The sequence below is a fragment of the Podarcis tiliguerta genome, assembly GCF_965153285.1.
Source record: "Podarcis tiliguerta genome assembly, chromosome: 9".
Taxonomy (NCBI): Eukaryota; Metazoa; Chordata; class Lepidosauria; order Squamata; family Lacertidae; genus Podarcis; species Podarcis tiliguerta.
Window position 1 is genome coordinate 52632717 of NC_139542.1, and position 14769 is coordinate 52647485.

Here is a 14769-nt window from a genome sequence, read left to right on the forward strand (position 1 = left end):
TACACTCATCTCATTGCACGTTGGTTATTCTCAGTTTTAATTTCACCTTCGTTTTTGCATTGATTTCAGCCAAGATGCATCCTCTGATCTGCGACCTATGACATTGGTGCATCCGGTCTAAATGGCAGAACATTCGCAGGCATTCTGCTATGCCTCTGCCTACAGCACCATACCTGCTGGATTTGTTACAGATTGGCCAAAGGGGATCCCATTTTATAGGCAATAGAGAGATCAAACTGCTTTTCTCCTGCCCCCCCCCCCCCAATGCAAATATCATGACACTTGTGGGCATTCTGTCCCCCAAGCCCTCAGACAGAGGACAGTTTGGAAAGGGCATTCTGTTTGATCATTGGAGACTTCTTGTAAGATACGGAACTAATGTTTCTAAGCGTCAGGTTGGAAAGTTGGCATGTCTTTTCAGTTCCACAGTTTTCTCCCTCCTCTTGTTCCTTGTACCAGTTCAGGGATATTTTCATTTTCAATGCAATGCAATGCCTTCTAGGTAAAACTAACATGTGAAACTTTTTTTTTTAAGGGTGCTCCTATTAGTTTCTCACATTTAAGTTTTTGCATTGAAAAGTTATGTGGGGTAATTAGTCTCACATTACTTTCAGAAACTAAGGCACACCCCAACGATCTATATAAACAGGGGACTTAGTAATAGTTTGAGAACCACAAAGCATAAGCATTGCATTCCAAAGTTTGTCTTCCATGAGCAGAACAACCAATGAATGACTCACTATTGATTGCCCTGACAGACAGAGATAGATACCCAGGGCTTCATCCTGTCGAGTTTAGGGCAGCCTTCTTGCCCTTACAAAATCAACCAGCAATATATGCTGCAGTTTTGCCATTGTTTAATGGGGTAGTTACAGCGGGAATGATTGTGGCATTTCTCCTTGCCCAGAGAAGTGATTCCTGCTTGACTGAGATTTTCCCCATAGACTAAAAAATGAGCTGCCAGTGTTGCAGATCTTAAACTTCTTCTTTCTCTATTATTCAAATTAAAATGTCTCTTTCTATCATGAACAGTATATTTTCTAAGGAACCCATATATTCCCTTCCCCCCACATAAGAATTTTGAAAGCACAGGTGGAAGCCATTTTCTTTATTAGAAGCAGAAAGCATTTAAAGTCTGCACACTGGATCAATCCCAAGGCAACGAGGGGGGGAAGCTGTGAGAATCCCATTTGTGGGGTGAAAGCAAATGCACTGCTTTTGTGGAATGCAAGTTTATGTGCTGCTAGGTTTGAATGATTACTAGAAGGTCTCACAGCGCACATTACAAATTCCTTTGTCGGCTGCGTTTGGATTTTCTATATAGTCAACTGCCTGCCCCCCAAAAAACTTGATATAAGACACCCCAGGCTTGTAGTACCATTTTCTTTATTTTTACAAGATAGATTTCAATAAGAACTGGATTTCTAAGCATAATACCGTTTTATGGTAAAATGTGAAACACTGGGAGATGTGGTTTCTTTCTCTTTAGACCAAAGGGTGGTTTAAAAGTTAATGGCCTATAAACCGGGCTACACATACCCTGCACTAAGGGCCAGTTCTGTCACCCCCATTTCTGTGGCAAGAAAAAACTGGATTCTGATTTGTGTAATTTCTCAGACATTGCATTTTTTACCATGTGTTGTTTCTGAGAATAGTATGCAGCTATCCAGAGAGGTGTTGAGCTGAAAGTTCTCCTGTGGGAACTTTCAGCTTGTATTTCAGGATTTTGGGTGTGTGTGTGATAGGGCAGCCAAACCCCCTCTTTCCAATTTGAGAGAAGGGAAGATTCAGAGGTGAAACTCATCACTGCCACCCAGAGTTCCTCCTTGCTCCTACCATTTTCTTTCCCCCAAAGTCCCCAAGAGTGACACTATAAAAGGCCAAGTTTGCACATCACACTAAACAATGGTTGGTGCAGCTTTCGTTTTACAAAAATGTTGTTAGCTACCTTCAACTCCTTTGGGAGAAAGGTTAGGATTGGAATTTAAATCCTCACCCTGGACAATGACAAGGCAGCTGGGGCTGAAGGAATTTGTGGTCCAAAACATCTGGAAAGCACCAATTTGGAGAAGACTGGTTTAGCACTATGAGGACAAGCCTCAATGTGCCTGAGCAAAGCATCAGACTCTCACACTCCCCTCTCCATCTAAGATTACCTTCACTTCCAAAGAAAATTGGCTTAGTGTTACATACGGACTAGGGAACTAGCTTTGAAACAAACTCTGGGTAGTTTAACAAGCCAGCTTCATGACTCATGGCTTGAGTTCCTTGTGACCACTATTTTGCTCAGCCTTAATACAGGGCATTACAGCTCCACCCTCTGGCCACTGCAAATCTTATTCAGCAATTCTCTGGCTTTTGAAGTATTTTCCAGCTACTTTCAACCATGCCTCAAAAATAAGAAGAAACCTATTAAAAGCAATTGGCTGGCTGTTCTGGAAAACAGGATGCTGAACTAGAAAGACTTTGATCTGATCTAGAAAAACAGTTCCTAATGGCTTCAAGTTCCTTCCTTACAGTTGCTTGCCTCTGTCCGTGACTGACAGAAACTGTATTATTCAAATAGGAAAATGTTTTGCAAAATAAACACTTTGCAAAAGAAAGAAAGAAAGAAAGAAAGAAAGAAAGAAAGGAAGGAAGGAAGGAAGGAAGGAAGGAAGGAAGGAAGGAAGGAAACTTTGCACATTAGCAATCAAAAGGGCTAGAAACCTGCTTGTGGAAAAGAAAAGAAATAAAGCTGTGATTCTTTGGAATCTAAATACAGTAACCTCTACCACATCTGCAGTGTTTTTCTGGAATTGCAGCATGCATGCACACACCCACACCCACCCACCCACCCACCCACCCACACCCACACACACACTTTACAATCTGGAACTGAAAACTTTGGCTGCTACTGAATTTGGACGTGTTTAGCAAATGAACACATCCTTTCCCCAATCCTTTCCCGACCTGAAGGAAGGGTTGCACTGCCATGTTATAACGTGAATGCTTTTGCCCTCTTAACAACTGTTCTGCATGGTAGCAGAGGTCCCATTCCCGCTCAGCCATTGGTGACGTGCATCTTTGAGACTGCATCAGTTTGCATGAACATGATAATGACGATTTACGCGACCACCTAAGATTGTTGCTGGTGTTGTTGTTTAAGCTGGCATATTTATAGGAGCTATCGCTGGAATTTTAAAGCAACACTTCTCCATGCTATGCGTGCCGTTTCAACCACATTCTGAAGATGACTGAACGACCATAGCTCAGTAGCACAACATCTCCTTTGCATATAGGAGGGAGGCTGGGAGGGCTGCCTCTCTGAAATCCTGGAGAGCCACTGCCAGCCTGTGTAGACAGTATGGAGCTAGATGGCCTGATTCCAGCAGAGCAGGAGACTCTTAATCTCAGGGTTGTGGGTTCAAGCCCCATGTTGGGCAAAAGATTCCTGCATTGTAGTTGGTTGGACTAGCTAACCCTTGTGGTCTCTGCCAGCTCTACAATTCTATGGTTCTAGCTTCCTATGTCCCTGTGTCAGCAGCTTGCCAGTGTAGGGGAGGGTTTTAACGGAGACCTGTGGGAGCTGCTGAGCTTCACACACACAGGATACAGGATTGAGTCACCAGATATTAAAGTCACTTACTCCTCTAGCCTGGTTGATTGTTCAACATATCTCCCTCTTCACAGATCCAGCTGTTCCCTTTGTTCCGACATTCCCAGAAGATGAGTTCATTGTCATCACCGAAGAAGAAGAGTCCTCCACCATCCCTTGCCGGACAAGTGACCCCAACGCCCAAGTAACTTTGATGACCAGCGAAAAGAAAATCGTGTATGCCTTTTATGACAACAGGCAGGGCTTCATCGGAAACTTCTCCGCAGGCTCCTATCTGTGCAAGACCACCGTTAAGGGAAAGGAGTTCCTGTCCGGTGAATTTGTCATCTATATTTACAAAGGTATTTCTTTTCACCTTTTCTCCATGTAAAGGACAAATGAGTTTTTCACTCACGCCCTTGAAGCATGAGTGAAAAACTCATTTGTTCTTTCTATAGATCGCTGCAATGCATTATATGTGGGGCTGCCTCTAAAGATGTGGGATGTAATCCACTGAGAGCAGTCAAACACAACATTCCTTGTTTTCCTAGAGAAGACATGCAGGGGAATGTTTGGTCCAGCCAGTCAAAAACTTCCTGTTTCCTTTTGGCTGGAACATCCTTCCTTTGCATGTGACTAGAGGTGGGCGTGACCTTACCTGTCCAGGTAACAAAAGGACAAGGCATGCTGCCACACTCTCTCTTTTTCACTTCCTCCTTCGTTGAACCAGCTTCTTAGCTAGAAATGGGGTATTGGGACCAAGTCTCCCATATGGAGTAGATCCACATGTATCTATTTGTAACTAAGTCTGCCTTCAGGGATCCAACTGTGAACTGATGTGAGTAAATAACTTTTATCAACTTTAAATAAGATTGTCATGTGTTTATTCTTTTATAAAAGGGGACTTACCAGGAACATACAATTCAATACTGAATTGTATGGTAGTGAGAGGCTTACACAAGCCTGCAGCCAGCTATCTGCTGTGCGTTTAAAAGGGGAATGTAAAACTCTGCCAAGTTATAGAACCTGCTAACACTAGCTAGGAAGGATATTAATAAACAATATATCCTCTCCTGCCTCCTTGAACATCCCCACAAAAGATAGTTCATAAACTTCAGCTTTTGCAGAATTCAGCGGCCAAGTTGCTCACTGGGACAAGACGGTTTGGGCACACAAGGCCAATCCTACTGGAGTTGCCAATTAGTTTCTGGGCCCAATGCAAAGTGCTGTTTTTGACCTATAAATCCTTAAACAGCTCGGGACCACAATACTTCAAGGCCTCTCCCCATACGAACTGACCTGGACCCCACCCCACCCCCTGGTCTCTGAGCTGCTCCCCACCCTCTGCCCCAAGAGAGGTGTCTCCTCATGCTGCCCCACAGGGGCCTGGAAAGATGATGCCCCCAGACTTAGCGGTCCGACAGAGACCGACCAAAGGTGAATGTGAGGCCAGCAAATTACCTCACCTCGGGAGGCAGCAGTGACAGCAGCGGGCGCTGCTGGGCCTGCATGGTGGAAAGGCTCTCCTTCAGTGCTGGACCCTCAGCTCCCAGGCAGGTACTTAGCTCCCAGCAAGCACAAGAAAGGCCAGCACAACGCCTGCCTGCCTGCTCAGCCTCCTGGTTTTCTGTCCATTCCCAACAGCAAAGGCTGGTGCACTGGCTGGCTGGCTGGGCTCCCTCAGCCACTTGCCTGTTTACTCCGAGGCCACCTCAGTTCCTGGCAACCAGAACCCCCTGGCCAACCCCAGAGGCACTATTCGCCTGGGGAGCTTGTAGCCAGGGCTGCTGCAGCAAGCAGCCACACAAATCTTTGGAAGGCAGAGATGTGAGAAGGTATCACAGGAGGAAGGGAAGGAAAAAGGAACAGAGGGCAGTGCTGCTCACAGCACCCCTGAGTATCGTTCAAGCCACCCCAGGGTGCCACGGCACACTGGTTGAAAGCCACTGCCTTACATTATGGAACACCTGACAATAATCATGTCAATTGTTGAATGCTGGTTTCTGAAAGCACCGTGGTTTATTTTAACAGGCTTACCCCTTTGCCTTAGTGCAAAGGTCCCCCTCAACAGTTACTCAGAGCAAATTGTTCAAAAGAACCTCTGTGATGTGCAAAATATTTCTTAAATGTGCTAATTCTCTTTTTCCTCTTCCAGCTACATCACATCTTCATGTTGAGATCGAATCCCCCAAGACCGTGTATAAGACAGGAGAAACCATTGTTGTAACGTGTGTGGTCTTGGATAACGAAGTCGTGAACTTACAGTGGAATTATCCAGGGAAAGTGGTAAATATCTCTTCCCCCCCTCCCCAAATACTTGTTGTTGAATAAGTGACCGAAGAAGACTGTGGGTGGAGTTGTAGGGTTTTTTTTTTTTTTTTTTTTTTTGGTAAAAAATAAAAATAACAAATAGAATAAAGACAGATGAGAGAGCATTTTCTTGTTGCATTAGCTGGGCATCATGAACCAAGACTTTATTGTTAGTAAACGTGCAGAACTTTACAAGATGTTAAGAGGAGATGAGTAACATATGAGGTTGACAGGAAGTGGGACAGTGGTTATAAAGTAATAACACTCCCCTCAAACCTGGAAAACATAATAGAACAAAAAATGGAGTGTTTCTGGAGCTGCCCACATGTTACACTTTTATAGATGTGAGAATATGACTCTCTACAAATGACTTCAAGTCATAATCAGATGGGCTGATTCTTCTCTGAAGCATAGCACACCAGAGTTAACTGGGAGCTAGTGCACCAGAGGAATTTAAAGTGCTGGATTGGGACTAATCCTGCTTCAGAAAGTTATTGCAGAGATAAAAAGGAAGAGTGGAAGAGTGGATAATTAATGACAATGGGCTGGAGCCAGACGACGGTAGTCACTAAGGTCCCATTGATATTGATGTGAACCGTCAGTCATGACTACCTGAAGTCCCATTGATTTTGATGGGAAGCAAGTGGATCCAACTTAGTGTTCAGCTACCTCAGCAGAAAGACAAGAGAAGAATAAATCTCATAAATTGTCATATTGGGCCAAAGTGAACTGAGAATAGACCCCATGCATAGATTTATGATAGTGTATTCCTAGTCCCATTCATTCTGATTCTGCTGCTCAGATTTTACTTTTCTCCATGTCCATAATGTGCCATGTGATTAAGTAGATAAATGAGCAATACCATAAATAGGATTTCGGTTTTTTAAAAAATGTCATTCTTGGCATCTATCAAACCCACCAAATGGCCTGTTTTAACCTGGGCATCACGGATTACAGAAGCCAATCCTGCCATCTGTTTTGATTCCCAAATGTTCCTCTTTCGGTCCTGCACTCTCACGATTTCAGAAAATAAAAAGTTGGGACAGTGTGCTTCTACTTAACATCAATAAAGAAAAAGTCTTTATTTTTGTGTAGGCCCCAATTTTGTTAGTTTCCATATTCATGAAGAGCTCTAGCTATTCCCACTGCTTTCGATTTTTTCTACCACCTTTGAGGAAGGCTGTGCTGTGGTTTGATCTGTTAGATCAAAGAATCCTTCCTTTGACAATTGCCTAAATCACAGAAACTGAGGTATTTGGGATGGGTTTTTTAGAGGGAGTTTTTTGTGGTGGGGGAGGTATTATGAATTAATTTTGCTTTCTGAAAACCTGAATAAGTAATCGGAACAAAAATCAGTAGCATTGCCACTCGAATGGAAATAAATTACTGTGACCCCAGTTTGCTGTCTTCCTTTTTAACCTCATTAGCATTCAGCACTGTGGACATGTTGTGGATTTTCAAATGTACTAATTCTAGGTTTGGGCCCAATGTTTTAATATTCACGGTATAAAAAATAATTTGTAATTGAATTCCTTTGGCTGTTATAGAGAGCGTGTATGACTGCAGTCTTCAGCATTCTCAATAGGTTATGCTCAGGGTCACTTGATTGAATATTCACACAACCACTGTGCTCCAGACAGGGCCCATATGTGCATATAAGCTGTTATTAGTATATCCTTGGCTAGATGATGAATTTCACAGGCAAGCAAGGTACTGTGTGCATGATTATTCCCAATCTGCAAAGAAAAGGTGTATATGCCTCCTGTGATACAGATATGGAGCCACCACCAAAAGTGCCCTGTCTACTAGTAAAAAAGTCTTTGACTCTTTGTCCATTTGACCTTGAGATGAAGATGGGATCTACTATAGGGCTTTCTCTGAGGGTCTTTGTGAAACCTGGAAACTGATAATGGATCTTAAGGGTGCCAAATTGTTTTCTGTGGCCATGTGGTTTGACCAAGTTTTCTGATCCTTTAACTATGCAGAAGAACAAAGGTACAGTTTCACTTGACGACATCAAAATTCCAACCCAGAAGCTGGTTTACAACCTGACCATTCCAGATGCTTCAGTGAAGGACAGTGGAGATTATGAATGTGCTGCTCTTCATGTGACCAAAGATTTTAAGAAAACGAAAAGAGTCGCGATCACAGTTCATGGTACAGTCTGTTTCTAGTTTCCTTTGTTGTTCTCAATTGAGCATGCCGACTATCATTGAGAGATACTCATGGAAACCTTTGTCCTCCTACAGATAAAGGGTTCATTCATCTGGAACCCCATTTTAACCCCATGGAAGCTGTCAATCTTCATGAAGTTAAAAAATTTGTAGTTGATGTGCATGCATACCCAGAGCCAAAAATGTTTTGGCTGAAGGACAATGTGACTCTGATGGAAAATCTCACGGAGATTGTCACTAAGTCCAAGCAGATCCAGGAGACGAGGTAAAGAAAATGCTTGCCAAGGAATTTGTAGGTTTTAGTTGTCCAGTTCTCCATTTGCAAACCAGAGTATCTCCTTGGAAACAGATTGATCTCTCCTCTAGAGAATCTGCAGCCTGTTCTGTATCTCTATGAAAATTCCACTTGGCAGATTCTTGGTTCTCCAGTTCCTCTACTATTCCTATCTTTGCGCATTTTTCAAACCTTTATTTGGCTTCATACAGGTTTTAAGAATTATTACTTGCTTCTCCTTCTGATTTATTATAAGATGTGCAGGATGATTCTATGCATGTTTACTTAGACATATCTTCAGGTGATTTCAATAGGGTTTACTCCTAGGGTTGCATGCTTACAGTTTGTTGTGTCCTTGTCTACTCAAAAGCCAAGTCTCCTTGGGTTGCGTCCAACAGTGTCACTCAGCTGACAGTATGGGTGAGTGTATCCTCAGATCTGCTCTGGAGACTCTCCCACCCCTCCAAGGGATTGCATAGGGAGGGGGAAATTGCTTACCTCCCTATTCCATTGTCAGAATCCTTACCTTCAGCCGGTGGCGTAGCGTGGGTTGTCAGCACCCGGGGCAAGGCAAGTAATTTGCGCCCCCTAACCCGTGGATTTGTGCCCCCTAACCCTAACCCCCAGATGTTGCGCCCGGTGCAGCCGGCCCCCCCCTGCACCCCCCACGCTACGCCACTGCCTTCAGCTTTTGCAACTCTGTTGGATACAACCCACTAAGTGCACTGGGCTTACTCTCAGGTAGGTATAATAAAATAAGGCTACAATTCAATGCATAGAACCAGGCTGTTAGAGAAATAGGGTGTGATTCAGAGAAATTTGAAGATTACCATGTAAAGTGTAGCATACATTCCCCCCCCCATAGTACATTTGCTTTATCTACTTAAGTTTTACTGAATTAAAGTATATTCTTTAACACAGTAGATTGCCTTACATTAAACATTGGTTTAAAGCATTTATCTCATTCTGAAAGAGATAATATTTCATACATTTTTTTCAGTTCTTCCTCCAAAAAGCCCGCAGAAGAAAATGGAAATTTCTGTTAAATTTTGCTATACCCCTCGCAAGGCCTTCACTTCACTAATCAGATCACCCCATAAATGTAAATGTTCTGGTTTTTGTTTTGTTTATTTGTTGCTTCAGAGTATTACAGGCGCGCACGCACGCCCGCGCACGCATGCACACACACACAACACCTTCTCAGGGAAACAAAAAGGGGACAGAACTATCCTTGCATTGATAATGTGTGAAATTAACACAGGCCAAATTTAGTCTGATTCGTTTGTCCTTACCATATACTGAGCCTGTCTTTTACACACAGAGAGACTGATTTCCAACAAAGCTATCAGTTTGTTTTGATTATATTATATTATATTATATTATACTATACTGTTCCTCTTGTGGGAAATGATCACAGTGTTCTCTTTCAATAGGTACCAGAGCTTATTAAAATTAATTCGTGCCAAGGAAGAAGACAGTGGATATTATACTTTTGTAGCACAGAATGAGGATGAAACTCAAAAATATATTTTCTCCCTGCTCATACAAGGTAAACCTGTAAAATGGGTAAGATCGGTATAAAACTAGAGGAGTTAGGTAGATGTGGAAGTGACATTACAGAGACTGATCCATAGGCCAACAAGCAAATATGAACTACTGAGGGTTTAGTAGAAAATTTAGAAAGCTAGAAAAACTAAACTTGGAAATGGGGGTGAGGGGAATCAGCTGTGAAGCTTGCTGGGTAACTGTGGGCTAGTCATTTCTCAGCCTAATCTTCCTCATGATGTTGTTGTGCTGATAAAATGGCAGGAGGAACATGTGTGCTCTGCAGATGAGGAGGAATTTGAACTGTGCTCTCCCAGTTGTTTAACCACATTGACTTTCAGGGAGATTTAGGTAGCCTAAGGCCTGGTGTACACAGACAAAAACAGATGAGAGGATAAGATTGTTCCTAGCTTGAACCATTCAGACTGCAGGTGGTAGTGCAAGTTGAGAGACACACACATCTGGAAAATAATCACCGCACACAGAAATCAACATGGTGGGGGAAAGGCAAAACTGCAGTTATTCCCCCTGGGAGGGGGGTGAGATTCAGTCATGTGATTCCCACCCATCTATCTGAATTGAGGCAGCCCAAGAACAGTTTGACCACCTCATTTGCTGTTTGTGTAGGTCACATTTGGGAACCTGTGGCTATCTACTATGGTCAATGGTCAGGGGTGGTGGGTGCTAAAGCAACTGGAGAGTCAGAGTTTCCTAAGCCCTGGTGTAGACTAAGCCTAAATGTGCAAGACTTCAGCCTAGATGGCTAGAAACAGGTAACTTCTTCTGTGTGACCCCAGCCATATTATTTGTACATTGAGTTCTTGCTCCTAGAAGGAAAGTTCTCTTGCCATTCATGTATCCAGCATTTGCAAGAAACAGCATATGGTACGAATAATACTTCTGAAAATAGGAGTCAATAATAAGGCAAATTATCTAGGAACAAACTCGCTTGCTTGCCGCTGTCCATGGAAGATACTTTGGAGATTAGTTCAGCCCCAGATGCCGACAAACTTAAACATCTGCTGTGCCTGGCTGAGAGTCAGAAATGGTCCCTTCCACATGGATTTGATTTGGAGAGAGGAAGGGGTACATAAAAGGGATGAGGAATCGCAGCACAAAATGTGCATTTAGTGTAGAACTTATCATGGCGACCATTGCTCAGAGATGTTTTGAAAGAAGAGTTTTGGAAAGAGTTCATACAGATGTCTACTCCACCCACCCCCATCTATCCATCACTTATCCTAATTTATGCACCGTACTTGTGTGTAACTTTTCTCCTGAGCTGTTTACATATGGTTCCCAAGCAGCCTCTTATCCAGACCTGCTTAGCTGCAGCAGCAGAATGGCTGTCATGTCATCTGCCTTTAAAGCATTCTCTCATAGCTGGGACAGTAGCTCTGTGTTAGAGAACATGCTTTGCTTGCAAAAGGTCTCAAGGACAATCCCTGACACCTACATATAAAAGGGTCAGGTAGCAGGTGACGTCTAAGACCTCTGCCTGGAACCTTGGAGAGCTACTAAAAGTCAGAGTGGACAATACTGAGCTAGATGGATAATCAGTCTGACCCAGCTCATAGGAAGGCCATGTCTCCTACTTTACAGAGGACAGTCCTCTATTGGAAGGGCTTCCAAGAACCGTAAGAAGGGAGAGTAGGGACCTTGGTGTTGCCTGTCAGTAGCGTATGGACAGTAGACTGAGCAGGCACACCAGTTCCTTGGTCACTGTCTTCCCCACTATGGTGAAGACACAGTGTATTTCTGTTTTAGTTCATTATTTCTAAATTTGCATGCATCGATACATACAAATCAGCATATCCACATTGTATCCAAAACATGTGGTGGACACCAGGTTGGCAAAAGATGAATGATCCAAGTAACAGTCAAAGCAGGGCTTAAATTAGTCAATCAATCAACTCAAGCTTCAATTGATTAATTAGTGAGAGTCAGCTTACTAAGTGCAGGCCATTTTGGTCTGTGGGGTGATGAACTAAGGGGATGATACTGCTGGGCTTTTAAAGGCTGTTTGGGTTGTGACAAGTTGCTGTAACAGAATGAAAAATTATCTTGGAAATAATCTAAAAATGCTTCTGCCCATTGACAACCTTAACTCAAAGAGGAGTTCTGAAATGAGCAAATGAAGAGTTCATTCTTCTCTTGACCATGCACACCCAGCTTGCTGTGTAGCTGCCTGGTTGTGACTGGATTCCTTTATTCCACGTCCCAAAAGTACTGCCATATGTTCTTCTCTTGAAGCCAGGACCCTACTATGGCCCTCTACAGGATATGAGTCCCGATTAAAGCCAGTGAACTAGTAATTCCCACTGAAAACTAACCTTCCGTCTGATCCTATGCATGTTTATTCACTTGAGTTAATTGGGACTTTCCTCAAGAAAGTGTGCAAGGTTTTGCAGTAGAACGATCCCATACTATCCATCTTTACTCAGAAATAAGTCATACTGAATTCAGTGGAACTTACTCCAAGGAAAGTGTTCATAGGATTGCAGCTAACAGCCTAATCTTACCTATGTTTAGTAAAAAGTAAGTCCCACAGAGTTGGATGGTGCTTGCTTCCAGTAAGTAAGTACAGGTAATCTAGATACAGGAGAGGATCATGTGTTGGTGAAAACAAGCAAAGAACTCCAGAAAGTCTGAATCCAGATTTCCCAAAGGAATGACTGAGTTTGCCAGGCAGACGGGAGTTCAAAACTATGCATCTGTTGCTTCTTTTCAATAAACAGAATTTCTTCAGCGCTGTAAGGATCTGACATGCTCCTCCCAAATTATCCCTTTTCAGTTCCAGCTTTAATTCGAGATCTGGTGGATAGTCATCACGACTCTGCGGGGCAAACAGTGACATGCTTGGCAGAAGGGACACCACTCCCTGATGTGGAATGGCTGGTTTGCAAGGACATTAAAAAGTAAGGAAAGTTGACTCTGACCGTCTTAGAATATCATCCATGTAATTATAAATGGGTAACATGATTATAGATCGATAAGCTTATAAATTCTTTATAATAGATAGGGACTTGCATTTTTGGAGATGGAGGGAATATTATTTCAAGTAATAATAAACCTCTGCAAGTTACTGTATATTGCTGTTGTAACATGGTCTTCTGAGTGGGTAGGTGTGATGTTAGATGACTTCAATGTGTCTTTTTATTATTATTTGGGGGAGAAACCACAACAATCATGTGACTACCCAACGATGACTGGATCTCAACATATGGGCAGGGAGGGCGTCCCAGCAAAATTACCCCCAGCTGCTGTTTCCTTTGGGAGGGAAGCTGCCAGCTTCTACTACAGTATGATTTATCACTAGCACCCAGGTGTAAAGATTACTAATAATCTGGTCATATCAGTTGTATGTAGTCAATATTTTCTAAGCTGCTTTTTAGTCACTGGTTATCATCACTGGGCACAACCTTTTCTTGAGCCTTCATCCTCATTTGTTTGCCGGGAGCATCCTGTTTGTTTCATGAGCATTCATTCTCATGCGTTTGTGGGGAGTTTAAATGATGTTGCATAGTTCATCTTCCAGTGCATTTTTGCATGTTGGGGTTGTGGGAAGTGGGTTTGTTGCGCAAGACCTTCCATCCAACTGAATTTGATGGTTTATGTTTGAAGTCTATCTGAACATGGCAACAGCCTGGAATTGCCCAGTGAAGTTTCCAAGGTGGTACCTGTAATCAGCATGAAAAGCTTACGAATTCTTCAAGGACAGTTTTTTTTAAAAAATAGTTTTTATTAAATTTTTTCTTGTGCTACAAAACACACAAATAAATGGGAAAGTACATCTGTCACCTCTGCTTTCAACTCATAAAATCTTTTTCACAGTTCGTTTACACATAGTGAGAGACACTTTTGTCATAGACATCTTGCAGTGGAAGGAAAAGAGGGGAGAGAGGGAGAGAGACGGGGTGTCGTTCTTCCGTTCTGTTTCAAAGTGTTAGCGTAGGAGTTTGTGTTGGCATCACATGGGCATGTTGTGTGTGGGGGGGAGGGAGAGAGAGAGAGAGAGAGAGAGAGAGAGAGAGAGAGAGAGAGAGAGAGAGAGAGATTGCAAGAGGTAGGAGATTGAGAGCTTGGTTGGTTGTGTCCAGTTGACATTTCTAAGGCAATGTGTCTTCATACAAGGGGTTGCCAATGTTTTGGACTTCATTTCACCACATCCCTGATAATTGGTCATGCTGGCTAGGGCTGATGTGAGCTTGAGCCCAAGACAACACACTGGCCACCCACTGATGTATGTATATAAAGTTGTTTGCTCACTGAGCAATTCTCAATAAAAGGGAAGTGCTTGGCAATCCTCATTTATATCTATACTTCTCTTCAGGTGCAGTAATGACACCTCGTGGACCTTCCTGACAAACAATATGTCTGATATCACCATGGAGACTCACCTTGATCAGAAAAACATGGTAGAAAGCCAGGTGACCTTTCAGAAAGTGGAAGAAACACTGGCTGTTCGCTGTATGGCGAGGAATGACCTTGGCACTGTGACACGGGAACTGAAGCTTGTGGCTCCCAGTGAGTAAACATGGTATATGGTTGGCACAGCTGCTGTTGGCTCCATCTCCTTAAAAGGGACCCAAGGAGTCATGAAACAATTTATGCTGTGTGGATGTGATCTCAGACCTTTTTGCATGGTGGTGCCCTCAGGGCAGCACTTTAGCTCACAAGTCCAGGGCTCCACTCTGCAATGAGAAGGAAGCTCCTCAAATGCAGTGAAGCTAGCTTCACACATTTTAAAGTAAGTGAATGGATACACATTGCCATCTAAAAGACCACATGATAGGACGATTAAGTCCAGAGTGTAAAATTACCTAGCTGCACCACTGTTTTAACAACCAGATAATATTGAAAACCACAGTCTTGCATGATTTACTGCA

At 42.9% G+C, this 14769-nt stretch overlaps 1 protein-coding gene across 5 annotated transcripts in view; it reads left to right on the forward strand.

Annotated features, from left to right (window-relative positions):
- The window catches only part of PDGFRA (platelet derived growth factor receptor alpha), a 57545-nt gene that overhangs the window by 19166 nt on the left and 23610 nt on the right, over positions 1 to 14769 (forward strand). For all 5 annotated transcript variants that reach the window (XM_083458076.1, XM_083458077.1, XM_083458074.1 and 2 more), the window contains exons 4-10: positions 3673 to 3939; positions 5733 to 5863; positions 7873 to 8044; positions 8137 to 8326; positions 9769 to 9884; positions 12675 to 12798; positions 14214 to 14407. In XM_083458076.1, coding sequence (XP_083314202.1) covers positions 3673 to 3939; positions 5733 to 5863; positions 7873 to 8044; positions 8137 to 8326; positions 9769 to 9884; positions 12675 to 12798; positions 14214 to 14407 — 1194 coding nt within the window. The remainder of the gene's footprint in view (positions 1 to 3672; positions 3940 to 5732; positions 5864 to 7872; positions 8045 to 8136; positions 8327 to 9768; positions 9885 to 12674; positions 12799 to 14213; positions 14408 to 14769) is intronic.